The sequence below is a fragment of the Pan troglodytes genome, chromosome 2 (assembly GCF_028858775.2).
Source record: "Pan troglodytes isolate AG18354 chromosome 2, NHGRI_mPanTro3-v2.0_pri, whole genome shotgun sequence".
In the NCBI taxonomy this organism is placed as follows: Eukaryota; Metazoa; Chordata; class Mammalia; order Primates; family Hominidae; genus Pan; species Pan troglodytes.
The window spans coordinates 152,397,430-152,417,944 of record NC_086015.1 but is presented as its reverse complement, the minus strand read 5'-3'; the positions used below and the strand labels follow the sequence as shown (position 1 = coordinate 152,417,944).

Here is a 20,515-nt window from a genome sequence, read left to right as displayed (position 1 = left end):
TGAGATCATGCCACTGCACTCCAGCCTGGCAACAGAGCAAGACTCTGTCTCAAAAAAAAATAATAATACTAATATAGTAATAATGCTATTATAACATCAGACAACATTAGCAATAATACCTCATTATTTGATATTAAAACTATGAAGAACTTATGAAATATGGGTGCAGCTAACTCCTTCCATAGAAACATTCAAGTCTGAGACTTTCAAAGGTGCTGATAAAACTAGAACATTTTTTAAGAAACAGCAAAAGATATTGCCCAAATTTCACCAAGAATAATGTTTAATTAATTCATTCATTCATTTAAGAACACAGTTCCAAACTTTGACTTATCAGGTGGGCAAAGTATGATTTAGTAAATGGATTTGAATGGAAGGGTAGTAATCTGTATGAATTCTTAACAGAAGAGAGTCAAAGACTAAGAATGTGTCAGTGGAATGTCCCCTGCACAGCTGTTGGAAGGTCCTCTTATTCTAATAATGAGTACCCAGTATTTAGACAGAAATCATGTTAATTTTTAAAATGTCAAAGAAAAAAGAAAAGAAACATGCTTTAACAGTATCTTCCCTTTTGCGTACGAGATCATGTCCTCTGCAGGGACATGGATGGAACTGGAAGCCATTATCCTCAGCAAACTAATGCAGGAGTAGAAAAACAAGCACCGCATGCTCTCACTTATAAGTGGGAGCTGAACAAGAAAACACATGGGCACAGGGAGGGGAACAACACATACTGGGGCCTGTCGCGGGGTGGGGTGATGGGGAGGGAGAGCATTGGGAAAGATAGCTAATGCATGCTAGGCTTAATACCTAGATGATGGGTTGATAGGTGCAGCAAACCACCATGGCACACGTTTACCTATGTAACAAACCTGCACATCCTGCACATGTACCCTAGAACTTAAAGTACAAATTAAAATTAATTTACAGAAAAGAATATCTACCCTTTCGCTCAAACTCTATACTTATGAATGAAACTGTGTTCCATAATACAATTTTCTGAGTGAATCTATAAAGAAGGAGCGAATGCCCCTAAATTGAAAAAAACCAATAATATAAATTATGCCTATTATACTTTAATTTTACGTGAATTATTTAACTTTATTAATGAATATTGACTTATTCTCCAAGTTATTTACAATCAGTCAGCCCCTTTAAACCCAGTCACCTTTAAGTAAATTGACAAAATGAAGGTTTGGAATCTACCAAGGGACAACCCCAACCCAGGCAAACTCCTTCCAGAGTGCAGAGAGACTGGCAAGCCCGGCCTGGAGCTACTCCAGTGCTTTCCCACATGGCCCTCTATAGCGTGCTGTGTCTTCTGCTTCCAGGGGCACCATCATGAGTAGCAGTAAACTTTTCTTTCATTGGCATTGGCCTCTCAGAATTGTCACTCAGTCACCTTTTGTAAATTAAGACCAGGACACAAATCAGAGTGTTGAGAGCTATGCAGTGTATATAACCCTCACATGGTGTCAGAACAGGAGAAAATGGGCCAGGGGTGTTATGAGAGAAGAGCGTTTCAAGAAAGTCATGCATTAAATTTCTATGTAGTCAAAGTAGTGAATTCAGTTATTCCTTTAAAAAGGGTTGTTCTTTAATCTTCTTAAAAATTATAATTATATTATTGTGGTTCTATTTCATTTTTGATAAATCACATGCTTTGATTTCTATAACAGTCAAGGTAGTGAGAGAACAAGCATGAAGGATTCAGCTAAATACTTATGCCATTTTTTTTAAAGTCTCTTTCCCATAGTACAACTGTATGTTAAGGCTTTCTGTATGTTAGAGTCTGGGCTTTCTCTCTTCCCTTGCCTGAGACCATTTTACATCCCAGGAGCTGATGAATAGGGCCATGACCCATTAATGGGCAGCCAAAGGGGGATGGTGGCATGACTGAAGACCTATCTGAGAGATCATTTCCTAAACAGTCATGACCTGACTGATAGGGGAGAATAGGATCAGCAATGCTCACACTGTGCTAGGGCAAGTCGGTGTACTCATTAGCAAAGTCTGTACGTGACCACACTCACCTCTAAAATTCCAGAGTTACACAATTTCCTGTGAAAAAGAAAGCAGCGTGGTTATCTGTCCGATTGGTCATAGTCAGAGTGACCTGCTATTTTGTACTTAGAGTCTCCTGCTGTCACAAAGTGAAGGACAGTTCTCGATGATTTCCTAATAATTCTGTTGGCATGGAGTAGGGGTTAACAGCCAGTTCTCAAGGGTCAGCAAAAAATGAAACTAGAAGGTATATACAGGAATAGTGGCAGTAAAGAGAGATTGCATCCTGCCAGACAGAAATAAACAGAAGGGTTATTCTGTAAAGGAGGCTGCTTCCTTGACGTTAGCCACTCACAGTCTCAGAATCATGATTGCCAAATGCAGATAAGATTCACCCAGTCCAGAAATCCTTAAGACGACAAAAAAAGAAAATGTGGAAAATGATTAAAACTTCTGCTACATAACTGTACTCAGGTTACTAAGCTGTTAACTTAGACATATACTAGTTGTTTATAACCAAGATATACCCTGGGATTCTGAGGTAAAAACCTTTTGACAAGCACAGCTAAGAGGACAGGCTGTTTGGCAGTCTAGATTCCTCTCTTTCTTGCAATGCTCTAAGTTTCCTAGGCTTCTTCTGGTGCCCCTCTGCTCCTTCTTGTCTAACCCCAGTCTGTGCTGTTGTGGTACATTTCTTGAGTACAGAAAACTCTCAATTGGAACATTATTCAAAGTTCATTTTTAAGTACTATCTCTGGAATCACTGTAATGAAGTTTGCAGTGCAAAATGACTCTGCCAATGGCTGAGCTTATTAGCTCCCAGTGCCTTCTCCCTCCTGTTTATTTTTACTGTTTATTTATTTATTATTTATTTATTTTTTATTTTTTGAGACAGAGTCTTGTTCTGTCGCCCAGGCTAGAGTGCAATGGCGCGATCTCGGCTCACCGCAAGTTCCACCTTCCGGGTTCACGCCATTCTCCTGCCTCAGCCTCCCGAGTAGCTGGGAATACAGGTGCCTGCCACCACGCCCGGCTAATTTTTTTTTTTTTTTTGTATTTTTAGTAGAGATGGGGTCTCACCGTGTTAGCCAGGATGGTCTCCATCTCCTGACCTCGTGATCCACCTGCCTCGGCCTCCCAAAGTGCTGGGATTACAGGCGTGAGCCACTCCGCCCGGCCCCTCTCCCTCCTATTTAAATAGTCCTAAGGCTCAGAGAATTCTCCCCTCTTCCTGCCACATGCCTTTTGATGAGAAGAGTAACTACCACAAAACAGAACAGAAACATGGATTGCATGACCTTTTTTGCATTACACCATAAAACGTTCACAAGGGCACTGGTCACAGTGTTACTGTTTAACCATTTCATTTCACCACCAATATGAGGGGTGTGCTATGCATACATTCTGGAACCCTCAGCAACTATTTGAACAGGTTTGTTTGTTGGATGGTTGGTTGGTACAATTTGCTGAAACAAGTGACTCTGGGCATGGTTACTGTGCTCTGATCAACATCTTTCCATGCACAAGATTGGGGCTGAGTTTGAGCACTGAGTGAAAAATGAAAAGCAAATGGCTGAGACAGTTGCTGGTTCACATCGTGGCTTCGTGCCAATTAGAAAAAGAACTGTCCCCCTTCCCCATGCCCTGGGGAGGATAAACGACTGAAAGATGCCCCCCGTCTGTGTGGACCATTAGGGGAAAAGCAGCTTCTTGCAAGGTACAGGGTATGGCCGGTGGCATCTGAGCAAGATTTTAGTCCTTCGTCAGTCCTCTCAGTGGACATGACGGCACAACTGCTCAAGGCAGTCCTAGAAGGAGGCCTTGGGGCATCCTGGGCAACGTGATTCAGTTTTCTGTACCAAGCCATTTAGTTAAGATTATTACCAGCTGGTGAGAGAAGCTCCTCCACTGTCTGCCTTAACATAGGTCATTTCAATTAACCTGAGATTTTCAGATGAGGAAACTGAAGCTGGGCTGAAGTATCTTACTTGAGGTCATTTGGTAGCATCAGATTTTTCCCTAGCACTCCTTATTCTCCTTCTCTGCTTTATTTTTCTCCATAGCATTCACCACTAATATTGTGTATTTCATTTTTCATTTTTATATTTTCAGTTTCCCCAAGTAGAATGTAAGTTGCATGATGGTAGGTGTTTTGTTCTCTGCTGTATTCCCAGTGAGTAGAACAGAACTTGGCACACACTGCTGTATTCCCAGTGAGTAGAACAGAACTTGGCTCATTCAATAATATTTCCTAAACGAAGGAATTGTTCAAATATCGCATGCTTTCTTCTATACCAATCTATTTCAACAAGTGGCCTTCAGCAAATATACAATGTTTTGAGGTATTTGAGAGAAAAAAAAATTGTACTAACACAAAGTGTCATCTGTTATCAGGATTTTCTTCAGCTAAAAACAAAAAAAGCCATTTCATACTTTTAGACATATCCTTCCTGACTAAAAACAGGGTTTTAAGAAAAAGTCTTCCACCTTAAAATTCATATCCACTTCAAAGAGAGAAATTTCAGTCTAATGATAAACTGGGGTACTTTCTATTTACTAAGACTAATCTTTGCCTCTGAAGACAGGTTTAGTTATGGTTTGTTTATTTGATGATTAAAACAAAGTTATTAGCCCCTGTTAGGCTCTGCTAGTTATTTGCATATAGCAATACAGAATGATCTGGTAAAGTTTTTATGCAGATGTGGTCCAAGCTCATAAAATAGATAAATTCTTCCAAATTAAATTCTTATTTTTGTTTACTTAAATTTGGCATGCTAGATATCATGTTTCATATCATAAAGCTGCAATTAATCATTTGTCAGACTTTTAGAAATAGTCATGCACCACATAATAATGTTTGAGTCAATGACAAACTGCATATGTGATGGTGGTCCCATAAGATTATAATAACATACTTTTACTGTACCTTTTCTATGTTTACATATGTATAGATACACAAATATCATTGTGTTACAATTGTCTATAGCATTCAGCATAGTTATATACTGTAGAGGTTTGTAGCCTAGGAGCAATAGGTATACCATACAGCCTATCTAGATGTATAGTAGGCTGTATCATCTAAGTTTGTGTAAGTACACTCTATGATAGTCACACAATGACAAAATAGCCTAACAATGCATTTCTCAGAACGTATCCCTGTCATTAAGAACGACTGTAGTAAAAAGCTACATGTTTTGATTCATTTTACATAATTCTTATCCTGATTTACTAAAAGTGCACTGTTTGCAGGACACTGTGCTGTGACATATTGTCAGAGGAACAAAGGGAGCATTTAGACACGTTCTCTGCCCTCCTGGAATTTACACGATGAATGGAAAAAGGCGCAGAGTTATGCACACCCTAATGCCTCCAACAATAACTGTTGACTTTTTATTTTCAGTCAGAGAAGCCTGGCAACCAAGAACTGTTTTTTTGGTGGTTTACGAGAACTTAACTGAATTGGAAAATATTTGCTTTAATGAAACAATTTACTCTTGTGCAACACTAAATTGTGTCAATCAAGCAAATAAGGAAGAAAGTCTTATTTATAAAATTGCCTGCTCCTGATTTTACTTCATTTCTTCTCAGGCTCCAAGAAGGGGAAAAAAATGAAGATTTTGATACTTGGTATTTTTCTGTTTTTATGTAGTACCCCAGCCTGGGCGAAAGAAAAGCATTATTACATTGGAATTATTGAAACGACTTGGGATTATGCCTCTGACCATGGGGAAAAGAAACTTATTTCTGTTGACACGTAAGTCACTATTTTTATTGTTTATGGACCAAAATTTTAAATTATTTTTAAAGAATAGAGCCAATAAGATGAAATATTTTTAAAATTTCTTATATACAGAAACTGCAAAATGTGGGCTTGAAACCCAGGACACTTGAATCAATCTCCTTTATATTCCTGTATATTTTTTATTTGGTGGACTACCCTGCTTCTTTCCTGTTGTTCCTGGGGATCTGTGTTCACATCTTACTACCTCCCATGGTCATAACTGCATCTCCGATTAGGAATCTGTCTTTTTATCTGTTTATGCAGAAGTTCTTTAATTTAAACAATTACTGTATGCAATGTTATGTTTATTACACTATTTAATGGTTATTCATGATATTCATAAAATTTTTTTATATCTTTCAAAACATCACTTATAGAAATAAAATACAATTTTAGCAAATAAGATCCTGCCTGATATTTATTGAGAGACTCCAGACAGTTAAGTAGGTTAATCTTTCACAGCTTCAGGGTCCTAATTTGTAAAATGAGGATAATAAGCATAGCTCATAGGGTTATTTAAAGAGCGGGTGCATGTAAAGCTCTTAGTACAATGCTTGGCACATATGTGCATAAAAAAATGTCAGGTACTTATTAGGATGGTCCTCAAAAAGCTCCATGTAACTTAAATGTCTTCATTTTTCAGTTGGAAAATCCCCTTATTGAAAGCAATATTCACTACACAGTAAAACAAAAAGTTTAGTTCTCCTTGAAGTTTTTTGTACAGAAGTTTATCTATACCGAGGTCTTCACTTTTAATGATGTTAATTAAACATTAACCACCAAATGGGAACTTGGAATTCAAAATCAATATTCACTACATTAAAATGTATTTCAGTGGTAATAAAACACAAACAAGCCCAATGACCATCAGCTGCCAAGATTATATCTTTAAAAAATAGCTAAATAAGGACGCCAAAGTTTGTAATTATTGAATCTTATTGATGAGTATATACTATTTTCTTTAACATTATGTAAAGTTGAAATTTTTCACCATAAAAATAAATACATAACTGATACTAATATCCAATTATTATATTATGAATTTAATAATATACAGTAAGGACAGTTTCTGACCTGAAGATAAGTGGTTGTAAATAAAACTAATACATCTTGTAATTATTTCTTTTTTTAACCTGGTTTTAAGGTGGTATTATCTTCTAAGGAATATGACATATTTTTACAGCTTCACCAGAAACATTATTTTGCATGGATTCAGTATTTTCTTGATTAAATATAATATAAATTATATGTGGTTTTTATTTCCAAGGAAAAAGTCAGACACATTAAAAAAATAAAAATACTATCCTTCTCCATGCCCCCACTCAACACCACTCTGCCATTGTTCATGATCAAAAATCAAATCAGCTTTATCAGGCATAAACTAAGTGCAAGACATTGCCCTGACTATGCTTCAAAAAAAAAAAAAATCTTTAATTCTAAAAATCAGGGAGTAGAAGAGTGAAGGAGTTTGTTTAGAATTTGGTGAATGGGGGTGGAGGAAATTCCTTTGTTTTTAATTACTCCTGTGGCCTGTCTGTGCCAGGGAAGCTACCCAATGAGTATAAGCTTGTTTACCCCATTGTGACTATATTAGTCTCTTCTTATGCTGCTAATAGAGACATACTCAAGACTGAGTGATTTATAAAGAAAAAGAGGTTTAATGGACTCACAGTTCCACATGACTGGGGAGGCCTCACAATCATGGTGGAAGGCAAAGGAGGAGCAAAGGCATGTCTTACATTGCAAACTTTCCCATACCTTCCTGTCATCTGAGCCCTCCAAGTCTCTAGGAAGTTCCAAACTTTCCCACATTTTGCTATCTTCTTCGGAGCCCTCCAAACTATTCCAGCCTCTGCCTGCTACCCAATTCCAAAGTCACTTTCACATTTTTGGGTACCTTTACAGTAGTGCCCCACTCCAGGTACCAATTTACTGTATTAGTCTGTTCTTACACTGCTAATAAAGACATACTCAAGACTGGGTAATTTATAAAGAAAAAGAGGTTTAATGGACTTACAGTTCCACATGGCTGGGAAGGCCTCACAATCATGGCAGAAGGCAACGGAGGAGCAAAGGCACGTCTTACATGGCAGCAGCCAAGAAAGAGCTTGTGCAGGGGAACTCTCATTTATAAAACCATCAGATCTCATGAGACTTATTCACTACCATGAGAACAATATGGGGGAAACCACATCCATGATTCAGTTATCTCCACCTGGCCCCCTCCCTTGACATGTGGGGATTATTACAATTCAAGGTGAGATTTGGGTGGGGACACAGCCAAACCATATCAGTTACTTAAAAAGTATACTTAATAGAGATACTTAAGGCTTCTTAAAAGGAAAAATGGAGCATCTTCTAGTTGCAAAGTCCACCTCTCTTTTTTTTATTGTCCTGTGACTTTAACATCTCCTTTGGCTTCAACAATATGCTACAGTTTTGCAAACTCTAGGTGGGACTGCTTTCTCTGTGATTTTTTTTCCCCATATATCTTACCAGTGAATTTTGAATACAGCTTCAGCAATTTTGCCAATACTATGCTAAACTTTTTGCAGAGATGTGTGCAGATAGCAACATTTTGGTCCCTTCTTTGTCCCAGATTTGCAGCATGTTTAGCCCAGTAAGTGAAGGATGATGGAGTATCACAAGACATGGTTGGAACTCCTTATCGTATGATGACTAAAAAGGAGTGGAAATAAATGGGCTGAAGAATAAGATGTGAAAGAGTGTAATATGAATTTTAGGTAAAGAATCGAGTTTAAGCTGAATGTTGATCTTGAAGGTCTGGGATGATGAACAGGAAAATATGCATTGAGAGTACTAGTATATGCATATGCAAGTACTAGTGCTTGGTCACTAGTACCTAGAATATAGGAGACACTAAATAAATATTTCTGAAAAAGTTTAAATGACTAAATAAAAGATACATAGGAAGATAGGAAAAATCATAGACTGTATTGTAAAAACTTTTCCTTGCTCCTCATGTGGAGAGATTCATGCTATAGAACAAATCAGGCAACAGAATAAAATAGAAAAGTCACCTTAGAGGATTACATGCAGGGTTAGTGCAACTGAAAACACTGGCAGATATTAAAAGAGAAAAATGTATAGGTTTTGGGGGGGACTAAAAAAATAAAGTTTACTTCTCTGGTATTAATGCCAATAATATTTATTTCTAAAAGAGTGAAGTGGAAAATAATTTACTTATACTCAGTACTGCCATTTACTTGGATCAGTGCCTTATCTGTCACTTCAACACATCAGTAAGTAGTTAAAGACTTTATAAGAGATAATTCCTGATCCTAAGTTATATATATTCAAATTAAAATAAATGACATACATATAAAAACAATTAGTAAACACAATAGTGTGTTCTGGGTCCATAGTAGTCATTAGTTAATTATTTACTGAATTAACTGACTATATAATAGCAAAAATTATAGTAATTCTCTTATCTTCAGATTACTTTTTTTTCTGATGACCTCTAGGAAGCTGGAAATAAGTGAAAAAATTTTTAAGCATACGAACGGCCATCACAAAACTCTTTTATACTTGACTTCATAGGCTCTCACTCAGGCTTGGCGACTTTCTTAACATACAGTTCTTACAAACATTATTACCGGGTTTTTCATTCCATTAGAGGTTTCCAAAACAAATGGTACAGTGAAGATGTCACTATAAGCAGGCCTAATGACCAAGGAGAAATAACAGCTCAAATCCTGACCAAAAAACTAGACAACAAAGAACATTCCACCCTACGGTAATCATAATTACTATAATTATGATCTTGAGTGATCAGGATATAATAAGTACTCAATAAGTGTTCATTTCACTATTATTATCAAAAAAGTTACTTTTTTTTCCATTATGTCCCCTGTTTAGGAAAACAGGGAAGCAAATAAAATATTTTTAAAGTAAAAGCTTGCACTAACGGCATTCATTTTACCCCTATTAAAAGATAAACTTGGGCATATTGAAAGTTTAACAAGTTTATTCAAGCATTCAGCCACAGCAATTGGGTGCCCTAAGACCACAAGCAGTTCTGTCAATGCTCCTCTGGGCAGGGAGGAAACTTTTATAATGTATTCTCAGACTAAGAAATAGATATTAGACTGGTTAAAGTGAAGACTCCCTAGTTAGATGTTAGTTGGCGGCTTCTGATTGGTAAAGTCTCTAGTTACAGATTAGAAGTTTCATTTTACTGTTTACTACATTGAATTGGGTTTTGGTTTGCTTAGGTAGGAACCCAAGGCACTGACATTGTCTCAGCCTAGTGGCCTCCCAAGTTATATAGCATCCCTTCAAAAATGATTTTTAAATTTTTAAATGATTCTTAAATAGGTACAATTACTAGCTAAAATTTTCTGGAAAATTTACTTTAAATGACTCATTCTCCAAGGTTGCCAAATAAAAAATAGCAAGCAATAGGGCTGGGCGTGGTGGCTCACACCTGTAATCCCAGTACTTTGGGAGGCCAAGGCAGGTGGATCACAAGGTCAGGAGTTTGAGACCAGCCTGGCCAACATGGTGAAATCCCGTCTCTACTAAAAATACAAAAATTAGCTAGGCGTGGTGGCGTGCGCCTGTAGTCCCAGCTACTCAGGAGGCCAAGGCAGGAGAGTTGCTTGAACCCAGGAGGTGGAGGTTGCAGTGAGCCGAGATCACGCCGTTACATTATAGCCTGGGCGACAGAGCAAGATTCCATCTCAAAAAAAAAAAAAAAAAAAAAAAAAAGCAATAGCTAGTGCAGTACAAACACTTCCAAACACTTCACACAAGACAGCTTGTATGGAAGCGCTAATTAAGTGACTAACATTTCACACTGACCAAATTCCATTTATTATCAAGTTCCTATTTCTCCTGAGAACACAGACAAAAGAAAATTCACTAGGTACTGCATTCATGCTGCGCCAGTGGAGGAAGGCTGGTTAGAACCGACAAATCACTTGAATTTGTGTTGTATATACCTAGGTTGAGTCTCTGCCATATTCTTGCAGCAGTTAATTTTTGACTGTTTTCCTTACGATTCTTGTTTATGGTAGGCAGCATTTCCAAAGTGGCTCCCAGAAGAAATCCTATCCTAAATCTCCAGAACCTGTGAACAGGATGAGACATCACTCTCATGATTTATGTTTTAGTCAGTGAGATTATCTGAAGAGTCCACACACTGAAGCTGACTTGAAGATGAAAGGGGCCACCTAGGAGGGCATACAGGTGACCTTAAGAAACTGGGAGAGGCTCTCGGCCCATAGCCAGCAAGCAAACAGGGATTTTAATTCTATGACCCCATTGAACTGAATTTTGGCAATAACCCAAATGAGCTAGGCAGATTTCTCCAGAGCCTCAGATAAGCACTCAGCTCAGCAGCCCCTTGATTTCAGCTTGGTGATGCCTGAGGCAGTGAACCCAGCCACACCATGCCAGACTCTGACCCATAGAATAGTGAGATTATAAATGGGTGTTGTTTTAACCTACTTTGTGATAATTTGTTATGCAGCAATAAAAAACATGTCTCAATTAATGAAGTCAAAAATCCAGAAACTTTTCACCTATAATACCCAAGTTTTGGGAACCACGTCTAAGCATAAACCAAGATCACTTGAGTGAATTCTAAATTTATGGGAGGGAATAGCATTATTAATATCTTACCAAAGCAATACTAAAAAATAGTTATGCTACTATTAAAAACTCATTTCTGGGTCTAAGACTACCAGAAATTATAGGAGCGGGCTTTTCTTTTTTTAAATAAGGGGCTAAAAAGAGAGAATGTGATTGATTACTTGAAGGGAGATATGTCTATAGTAATGAGTAGAAAGGAACATACTGCAGTTGTCAACAGGAAGAACTACAATTAAATGTGAATTATTTGGTTAAAAGAACAGCTATAATAGATTCTTGTGGCTGAATATCTAACTGGCAAACTTCCTGCAAGCTTCCAGTAACTGACCCTTTGTCCTCAAGCTGTGCTGTCGAAATTAAATAGAGAGCCCCTAATGACCTTTTAATGTTTATTTGGAGACAAAGCATAAACAAATAGACTTCTCCCAAAGTGTCACACAGTGTAAAATATTTTCCAGTTTGGTTAAGACAGTTTTTTTCACAATAAAAGGCAAGATGCAAAAAGCAGTTTGCATATTGCAATGTGTATAAAAGGAATTTCAGATGTTAAAACGCCTAGATATGTTATACCTTCAGATCAATAATTTTAAAAGCAATTTTAACCCCCCCAAAAAACTTTGCCTAGAAAAATTAGTTACAAAGCCTAGGCAATATAGGTCTTGGTCTTGGTCTTAGGTATTTGTTTATGGCAATGCTCTTCCTATTTTAGGAAATGATTAATACAGGAGCATTTCAATGCAATAAAATCATTTTGACAAAGCCTGCTATAGTTTATCACAATAGGACATGATGTATGCCAAAGTGTATTTACATTCAGAAAATATAAATAAACATTTTATTTAAATGAAGCCTTAAGAATTTGAGGGCTAACTTTTAACTTTGGCCTATGTAAGATGTGTACCAATAGGACGTGGTAAAGCGTGGAGTAAAGTCTCCAAATATTATCAAATCAATCTCTCAGAAATAAAAGTGTGTTCAGACTCTTAAGAAAATTTACCCTGGGGCTTAGACAAGTCTCTGTGGGATTGATTGGTCCAGGCTTCTGGTGGGACCAGAGTGGAATTGTACCTTTGTACTGTAGACTTTGCAGCTGCAGTTGTGTACCTAACTGAAATTGCACCCTTGTTGACCTCCTCTCAGTCATATGGACTGAATGACTCTCTTCTTTTAAACTCAGTGGTCTTTGATGCAACAATTTTGCTGTTGTTAAGGCATATATTTATTAAGACTCTTTCTGTGCATTCCTTGCTATGGGTTTAGGGACAGAGTTCACACCAGTGTCTTGCCCTTTTCCCATGCCTACCTGTGTCCATGAAGTCTCTCCCAATCTTTTCCTATTTTGCTTTAACAAATTGGGAAATGGCAACAAACAATTAGAAAGTGAAAACAAACAGAAAAAATGAGGGTATACTCACAGTTTTGCTGCTCCACACAGGCTGCAAATAATGACACTTTATTTTTCTAACTTCTAGCTTAGCCCTCCCACCAGGACAGGGGATGGACAGGGAAACATCATCTCAGTCATTTTTTTAGTGAATAATTTTATCTTCTTTGGGAATTCGGGTTTATATAATTCAGGAAAATTGGCATTCCCAGTGTATTGGTATATGGTAGTGACTAGGAGGAAACGCTCATCATAGAAACTCCTTGATCAATCCAGAGAATGGTGACTCTTATTTTCAACACCTGCTCACTCTGCCCAAACTCAGCCACCAGGACCATTGCCAAGTGGCCGTGGTACCTGGCCCCAGCACTCAGGCTTAATCTATATAGCCACCACCGCAGAGGTCCTGCCACTTCCAGGTATGACCTGGAAACTGAGTTTTCTACCTTTCTGTCTCATGGTATCAGGAATCCCACTGCTTCTGGGATTGGGCAGCTCTCTTAATCTTCAACCTTAGAGCCTCTTCAACACAGGTTACCCAGGGCCCCAGAGCAGCCTATCTCATCAAAACACACCAGTGTGTTGGTTAATAATGCAGATGCCTGGGCCCTGCCCCAGACCCACAGAATCAGAATCAATGGAGTTGTGTCCCAGGAGTTTGCATTTCACTAAGTTCATCAGTAGATTCCTGTGCATATTCAGACTTAAGAAACATCAGGCCTTAGACTTTTGAAAAACCACATCTTTAAATTCTGTAGCAGTGAAAGTCCAGAGCTCTCACACAAGCTCTGCTCTTGTCTTAAAGAAGGGAAAGAAAAATATATCTCACTTTTACCAATGAGCTTACAACTGAGGAAACAAGACAAAACTTATTCCTCAGTCAGGTTCCTCGGCCCCACAAATGTTGAGTAGAAATTGGTAAAGTATCAAAGATCAATAAGATGAAAGAAGGCAACACACACACACACACACACACACACACACACACCCCCATGATGATGAGCAGTTTTTATTCAAATGGAAGAGACTTGGTTGTGGAGGGGCTTGCCAAAGGCCAGAATCTAAGTGGGTCCTGCCAAATGGCAACATGATGTTGCCCATGAATACATCCCACTGGGCTATATAAGCCTTCAGTTAAGGTTGATAACACAAGAAATTAATTCAAACCAAATTTACTTTCTTTCCATCTTTTCTTTTCCAGATTACTATTTACCTCACTGATATTTTAAAGAAAGTTTTAAGCAACTATTAATGGACAGTCACTAGAGTACAAACATTCAATGTTAAGTATCTGTACTAGTGAGGGATTAAAAAACACAGGGATTATTTAAATTCAAAAGTAATTTAAAAACCACACACATTGCATGCATCAACAACTCTAGCTTTGATTTAGTGCTGTTAAAAGAAATTAAAAAGAATTAATTTAGCTTTATTAATCTTACTTTAAGAAAAAAATATATAAATATACACACACATACTTTGAAGTCTCAAATATCTGGATTGATTAATTATAAACTCAAATTTTTCCAGTAGCTAAGAGAGGTAGAAGTGAAAAAATGTCTTAATTAACTGCTTTATTTTAATATTTCAATTTAATTTTGTATTCTATTCCATTACATAATATGCCTGTGTTTTAATATAAAAATCATGGAGAAAATACTTCAGTAAGATGCACTACATTTCTATGATGCCTTCGCAGATGGTTCTCTGACATATACCTGATATGGAAAGCCTCACATCATTAAAATAACAGGGCTAACTACCAGCCCTCCACTTCAATTTTGGAGGCATCCCTACAACAGGCAAACATTCAATGTGATGTGCTCATTAATTTCTCTAATTATAATGTTATTAAATTATAATGATAATGTCATCCCTAGAAATGATGGCTTCTGATAGAGTTGTCTTGTTTCTCTTTGCAGGGAACATTCCAATATCTATCTTCAAAATGGCCCAGATAGAATTGGGAGACTATATAAGAAGGCCCTTTATCTTCAGTACACAGATGAAACCTTTAGGACAACTATAGAAAAACCGGTCTGGCTTGGGTTTTTAGGCCCTATTATCAAAGCTGAAACTGGAGATAAAGTTTATGTACACTTAAAAAACCTTGCCTCTAGGCCCTACACCTTTCATTCACATGGAATAACTTACTATAAGGAACATGAGGGTAAGTTCAGCTCATGTAGCTGGAATTTCCTCTTACTTTTCAGTAGAAGTGCCTTTTAGCTTCTAAAATTGTGGACTTATCTCCTGGATAAGACCTATAACTGCCATTCAGCTCTTAACTATTTTTTTTAATTTTTTTTTACTTCTGTCACCCAGGCTGCAGTGCAGTGGCGTGACCTCGGATCACTGCAAGCTCCACATCCGGGGTTTAAGCCATTCTCCTGCCTCAGCCTCTCAAGTAGCTGGGACTACAGGTGCCCATCACCATGCCTGGCTAATTTTTTTTTTTTTTTTTTTTTTTTTTTTTTTGCATTTTTAGTAGAGACGGGGTTTCACCGTGTTAGCCAGGATGGTCTTGATCTCCTGACCTCCTGATCTGCCCGCCTCAGCCTCCCAAAGTGCTGGGATTACAGGCGTGAGTCACCGCACCCAGCCAACTATTTTATTAATAGGTACTTTGTTTCCATATAATAATGGCATGTTTCTCTTGGTTGTGCTCGTTCGTGGAAAGTGTGAATGTGAGAGAATTTCTAGGTGGACTCAGTGAGAGTCAGAGAGAGCTGGAGCTTCTTTCCCAGAGCCCAGTCCTTTCTGGCCAAATAGAATAAGAGAAATGGACAAAGTGCATCAGAGCCTAGAAGAGGCAAAATCCAGAGGGAAGAGAAAGAAGGACTCAAGATGTGGATTGCCTTATCTTTGAAGTTCCTACATGTAAACATACTGTGCTGTTGTTACCTCCTATCCTAACTTTATATAAACTCTGCCCCAGCTAAGGTGGCATAAGGAGTCTCATATGTCAGTCAAATGGTACATATGCCTGGATGACTGTAGTCACATATGAGACACAATTAACTGAAAAAGTCATTTGAATGTAGGACTTGGAAGCCTTGAAAATAGTATCTGAAAAACAAAGATAAGGTTTGGTGCCTGTGATCTCATTCTTAGTCCTTAACAATGATGGTAAAAAAGGTGGTATTTTGTAGTGATGAAAAGCAAGGGCTTTGAAATTAATAGACAAAGGTCTGAGCCCCAGCCTTGCCTTTCACTGTTTGAGTGACCTTGGACAAATTACTTAAGTTCTTTCAGCTTCAGTTTCCTCATCTATAAAATAGAGACAATAAGAATACATAGTAATACCTCAATAACTATCAGCTGCTATCATAAGCAAAAATGCTGAAGTCATGCTACAGTTCATTGAAATTATAATGATCGAATAGGGAAATTAATTTAAAATTTGATTTGATTCATTGTTAGTTGTCTTATTAAAAGAGATATTGGTTTAGAAGGTGAATGTGTTGACTTTTTTTGTTTTTGTTGTTGTTTAGGGATAAATTACATTCATAGCATAAAAGGCTGACTGCCATCCTATTTCTTTTTAATGATTTCATGGCTTACTAGGGAATTACCATTCATTTTAAAGGTGTGGTAATGGTACTGTGGTTTTGTTAGAAGAAAAAAAGAGTTCCTATCTTTTAGAGATACATACTCAAGTATTTATGAATGGAATATGATGTCTGAGACGTGCTTTAAAATAATTTGATGATACTGGGGATAAGAGTGTGTGGGGGTACAGATGAAACAAGGTTGGCCTTGAGTCGATCATTGTTAAAGCTGGTTTGATGGGTACACGGAGGTTCAGCATTTTCTTCTCTCAACCTTTGTGTGTGTTTGGAAATTTCCAAAATTGAGAGTAGAAATGTTTTTAATTTTATGGTTACTTCATGGGAAAAATCTGAGATCATATAAGAAGTTTTGAATTTAGAAGAGGGTAGCCTTCTTGCTCAGACTCCCATACCATGACCCGAGTTCTTTACATTGCAAACAAAAAGTCATTATGCTCTCTGAAAACCCAATCAAATATAAAAAATAATAAAAATGTCTGTGAAGCTTCTAAACACCCTAGTCCTTAGCCTTTCATTTTCCTGTGTCCAAATAGGATATCACATCCCCAAGGATCACATAGTAGATGTTTAATAAATGTTTGCTGAATGAATTAATGGACTATCTATTCTCTCATTTAAGTTCAAACATATTCACTTTGCACCTTCATTGCGTGTTGCTTCCTAGGGGCCATCTACCCTGATAACACCACAGATTTTCAAAGAGCAGATGACAAAGTATATCCAGGAGAGCAGTATACATACATGTTGCTTGCCACTGAAGAACAAAGTCCTGGGGAAGGAGATGGCAATTGCGTGACTAGGATTTACCATTCCCACATTGATGCTCCAAAAGATATTGCCTCAGGACTCATCGGACCTTTAATAATCTGTAAAAAAGGTACATCTTCTCCATATTGCACACGCTATATGACCAAAAGACAGGGGCAGGGCAGTTTGTCTTTTAAAAAGAAATCAAGTCTTCTGTGCTGAGATTGAGCAGGTAAGGTAGAGAGGTGGTAAGTAGAAAAAAAGGAAGGGAAGAGCCAGGCAGGACTAGGAGAAGAAGGGATAAATAGAACAAGCATTCCTACGGGGAAAATGCCAAAGTAATGTGAAAGAAATATATTCTCTCAGGGATCAGTTTGCTGTATGTAACTTCCAACAGTGGTGCTGAAGAGACATATGACTTTACCAAATGTGACTACCAAAAGGGCACTCCACGGTGATAGATCTGTAGTTACTCATACTATATTGGTAAACATAATATCATAGTATTTATTTCTAACATCATGAAAAAGACAACGGAGCTCAAGAGCCTGAAATACAATTCTAACTTGAACAATCATTACCTGTAAAGACTTGTCTCTGTTTGTGGCTATATGCACCAGAAAATAGACGCACAACTTTGAATTCCAATCTTCCCATTTGCCAAAAAGCATTTAATAGTTATGTGGTCAGTGGATATCCAGATACAGGAGTGTCTTCCAAGCACCAGATACTGATCATAAAAATTCCCTGAGTGTTTCTGTCTGTAAAACAGGAGTGACTGGTCCAGACTTGTGATTTATTTGAAAAAATAAATACTAAAATTTTTAAAAACTATAAATCACCTGAAAACATAAATCAAAATACATGCTAAAAGTTTAGTCTTGCTAAAATAGTAACTTTAACTCCAGATTCTCTAGATAAAGAAAAAGAAAAACATATTGACCGAGAATTTGTGGTGATGTTTTCTGTGGTGGATGAAAATTTCAGCTGGTACCTAGAAGACAACATTAAAACCTACTGCTCAGAACCAGAGAAAGTTGACAAAGACAATGAAGACTTCCAGGAGAGTAACAGAATGTATTGTAAGATTACAGCAGATATGTTAACTTTACTTTCTTTTCCCTTGATCCATTAATTCTGCTAAGCTTATTCCCTCACATAAATAAGTACTGTGTGTCTAGTCTGTGGTCCTTATAACAAAGCATATTGGATGTGCAATTTGATATTCAGCTAAGTAAGTCAAAATAAAAACTCTAAGCCAGGTAAAGCCAGATACACCAAACTTGTTCCCCAACTGGTAAGGATAAAGCATCAATTATGGTTTAATGCATATGTATGTGACATTAATATATTTATTTATCCACTAGACTCATTCTAAAAATTATTTGAGGCAGCTCCAAATTATTAAACTAAATGCTTAAAACCATATTATATTTTAAAGCATCTAACTATATTTAAGAAAATAGTTCAAACCACGAGTTCTGAAAGGTATTCGTTTTACATACTATGTTGCCCTCATTGGGCCCCTTAGTCTGCATCATTCTTTTCTACATTTCAGTTCACTTTACTTTTCTAGAAATGCTTTTTTTACAGTTTAGACTTTTTCTTAATTCTCAGACACAAAATAATGAGCTTAGTAAGATTATCTATTTCTCATAATTTGCATGAAAAACAGAGTCCCTTAACAACAACTAGACCAATAAGTAGATATTTTCGTTTATTTGTTTGTGTTTAACTTCTTCAAAATAACCTGTACTCAGAAACCGAGAGCACAAAAATAACGATACTACCAAAGTAGAAAAATAAACTAGTTAACAAAGTACAGATTTTGTTTCCAACTTTTACTTATATCTGGGTGGAAGGTCCTCTTTCCATACTTTAATCCTGTCTCTGTTGTGTACTAACAAAAATAGTTGTTATAAAAAGATACTCAAAATTCTAGCCTGAGCAGGTTTGGTTTGGTACCAGTGTTACATGTGGTGCACTCAGGATTCTTCCCAGAACTAATTTCCACTTGGGAAATTTTTAGGGCCACCCAGTTTGAACAGTGACCATAAGTTTCTTCTGAGGGTTTCAGGCCACCTTGCATATGAACTTTTAGGTCTTTGTGGCTCTGTCCCTGCTGCCCTTCTACATTTTTTCCCTCCTTCATATCTCTTCCAATCTTAAAAATTTTGTCTTGCAATCTTTAAAAAAAGCTATTCTTATGTACTTTTTACAAAATAAATTTATGGTAGAAAATTGGAAATTTTCTGACAAGCAAAAACATCCATACTACCAACATGATGAATAACTGAATACTAATATTCAATCTTTTTTCTATTAGTTCTATGTGTGTGCTTTGTTTATATGTATGTATATATGCACACCTCTGTATTTACACACACACACACAATGTGTACAGTTTATAACAAAGACAGCAAATAGGTTTTATCTTCAGTATTGTGTTCATCTGTTAATATGGTATTGATAAGAATCCTCAGGCTGAATTCAGTTCCAAAATGAAAGAGTGCTGTGATTGATTAGCAATGTCTGACATGAGTATAGGGGGCAGGAATACCACCATATGTGCCAGATATTTGCCATTCCAAATTGATTCTATTTATATAGAGGTAACTCTCACTATCTCAAGCATTAATGACTCTTAGTCACAAACTCTGCTCTTGACTTACAGCTGTGAATGGATACACTTTTGGAAGTCTCCCAGGACTCTCCATGTGTGCTGAAGACAGAGTAAAATGGTACCTTTTTGGTATGGGTAATGAAGTTGATGTGCACGCAGCTTTCTTTCACGGGCAAGCATTGACTAACAAGAACTACCGTATTGATACAATCAACCTCTTTCCTGCTACCCTGTTTGATGCTTATATGGTGGCCCAGAACCCTGGAGAATGGATGCTCAGCTGTCAGAATCTAAACCATCTGAAAGGTAGGACATCTTTCCTGAAATTAGCAGTCAGCTGAAAAAGGTGGTTACTGGGAATCAGAATCTAAAAGCTAAATATCTTTGAAATAATCTGAGCTTTGAACTGGCATCTTAGTTTTATCCCTATGATGGTATATATAATAATGTAATAAAAAAAGACTGTAAGACAGGAATATTATAAAGTAATGAAATCTGAAAATATATTAGTTTTTGGAAAGAACAACTGGCCCTGAAAGTATAGTACTATATATACTTACTCAGCTTTGTAAAATATACCAGTATTGTAACATCCAGAAAAATTCTATGTTGCACTGGAAAGCACCCTGTTTTTCGACTTATTTCTGTCAAGTTTAATTAACTTTGTTCTTTATTTGAGCCTGGCCATCCCTTAGTTTAACTCGATAAATCCTTCCTTTATCTCTTTAACTTAGGCAATAAAAACATTCCTTGTTCTTGAAAAATATTAGTTTTTAATATTGGTC

At 37.1% G+C, this 20,515-nt stretch overlaps 1 protein-coding gene and 1 long non-coding RNA gene across 6 annotated transcripts in view; one reads left to right on the top strand and one right to left on the bottom strand.

The window, feature by feature from the left end:
* Positions 1-1,050: 1,050 nt before the first annotated feature.
* On the bottom strand, positions 1,051-3,473 carry LOC107970804 (uncharacterized). The gene is made up of 4 exons (XR_001713715.3): positions 3,085-3,473; positions 2,360-2,413; positions 2,034-2,061; positions 1,051-1,402 (listed from the first exon to the last, which is right to left on the bottom strand). It is a non-coding gene; the product is annotated as an uncharacterized LOC107970804 (long non-coding RNA).
* A 1,796-nt stretch (positions 3,474-5,269) lies between these two features.
* The window catches only part of CP (ceruloplasmin), a 59,648-nt gene continuing 44,402 nt past the window's right edge, over positions 5,270-20,515 (top strand). For all 5 annotated transcript variants that reach the window (XM_016942143.4, XM_054681160.2, XM_016942144.4 and 2 more), the window contains exons 1-5: positions 5,270-5,758; positions 14,711-14,958; positions 17,025-17,237; positions 18,016-18,189; positions 19,782-20,036. In XM_016942143.4, the coding sequence (XP_016797632.1) occupies positions 5,613-5,758; positions 14,711-14,958; positions 17,025-17,237; positions 18,016-18,189; positions 19,782-20,036 (1,036 nt within the window). In that variant the 5' untranslated portion in view covers positions 5,270-5,612. The remainder of the gene's footprint in view (positions 5,759-14,710; positions 14,959-17,024; positions 17,238-18,015; positions 18,190-19,781; positions 20,037-20,515) is intronic.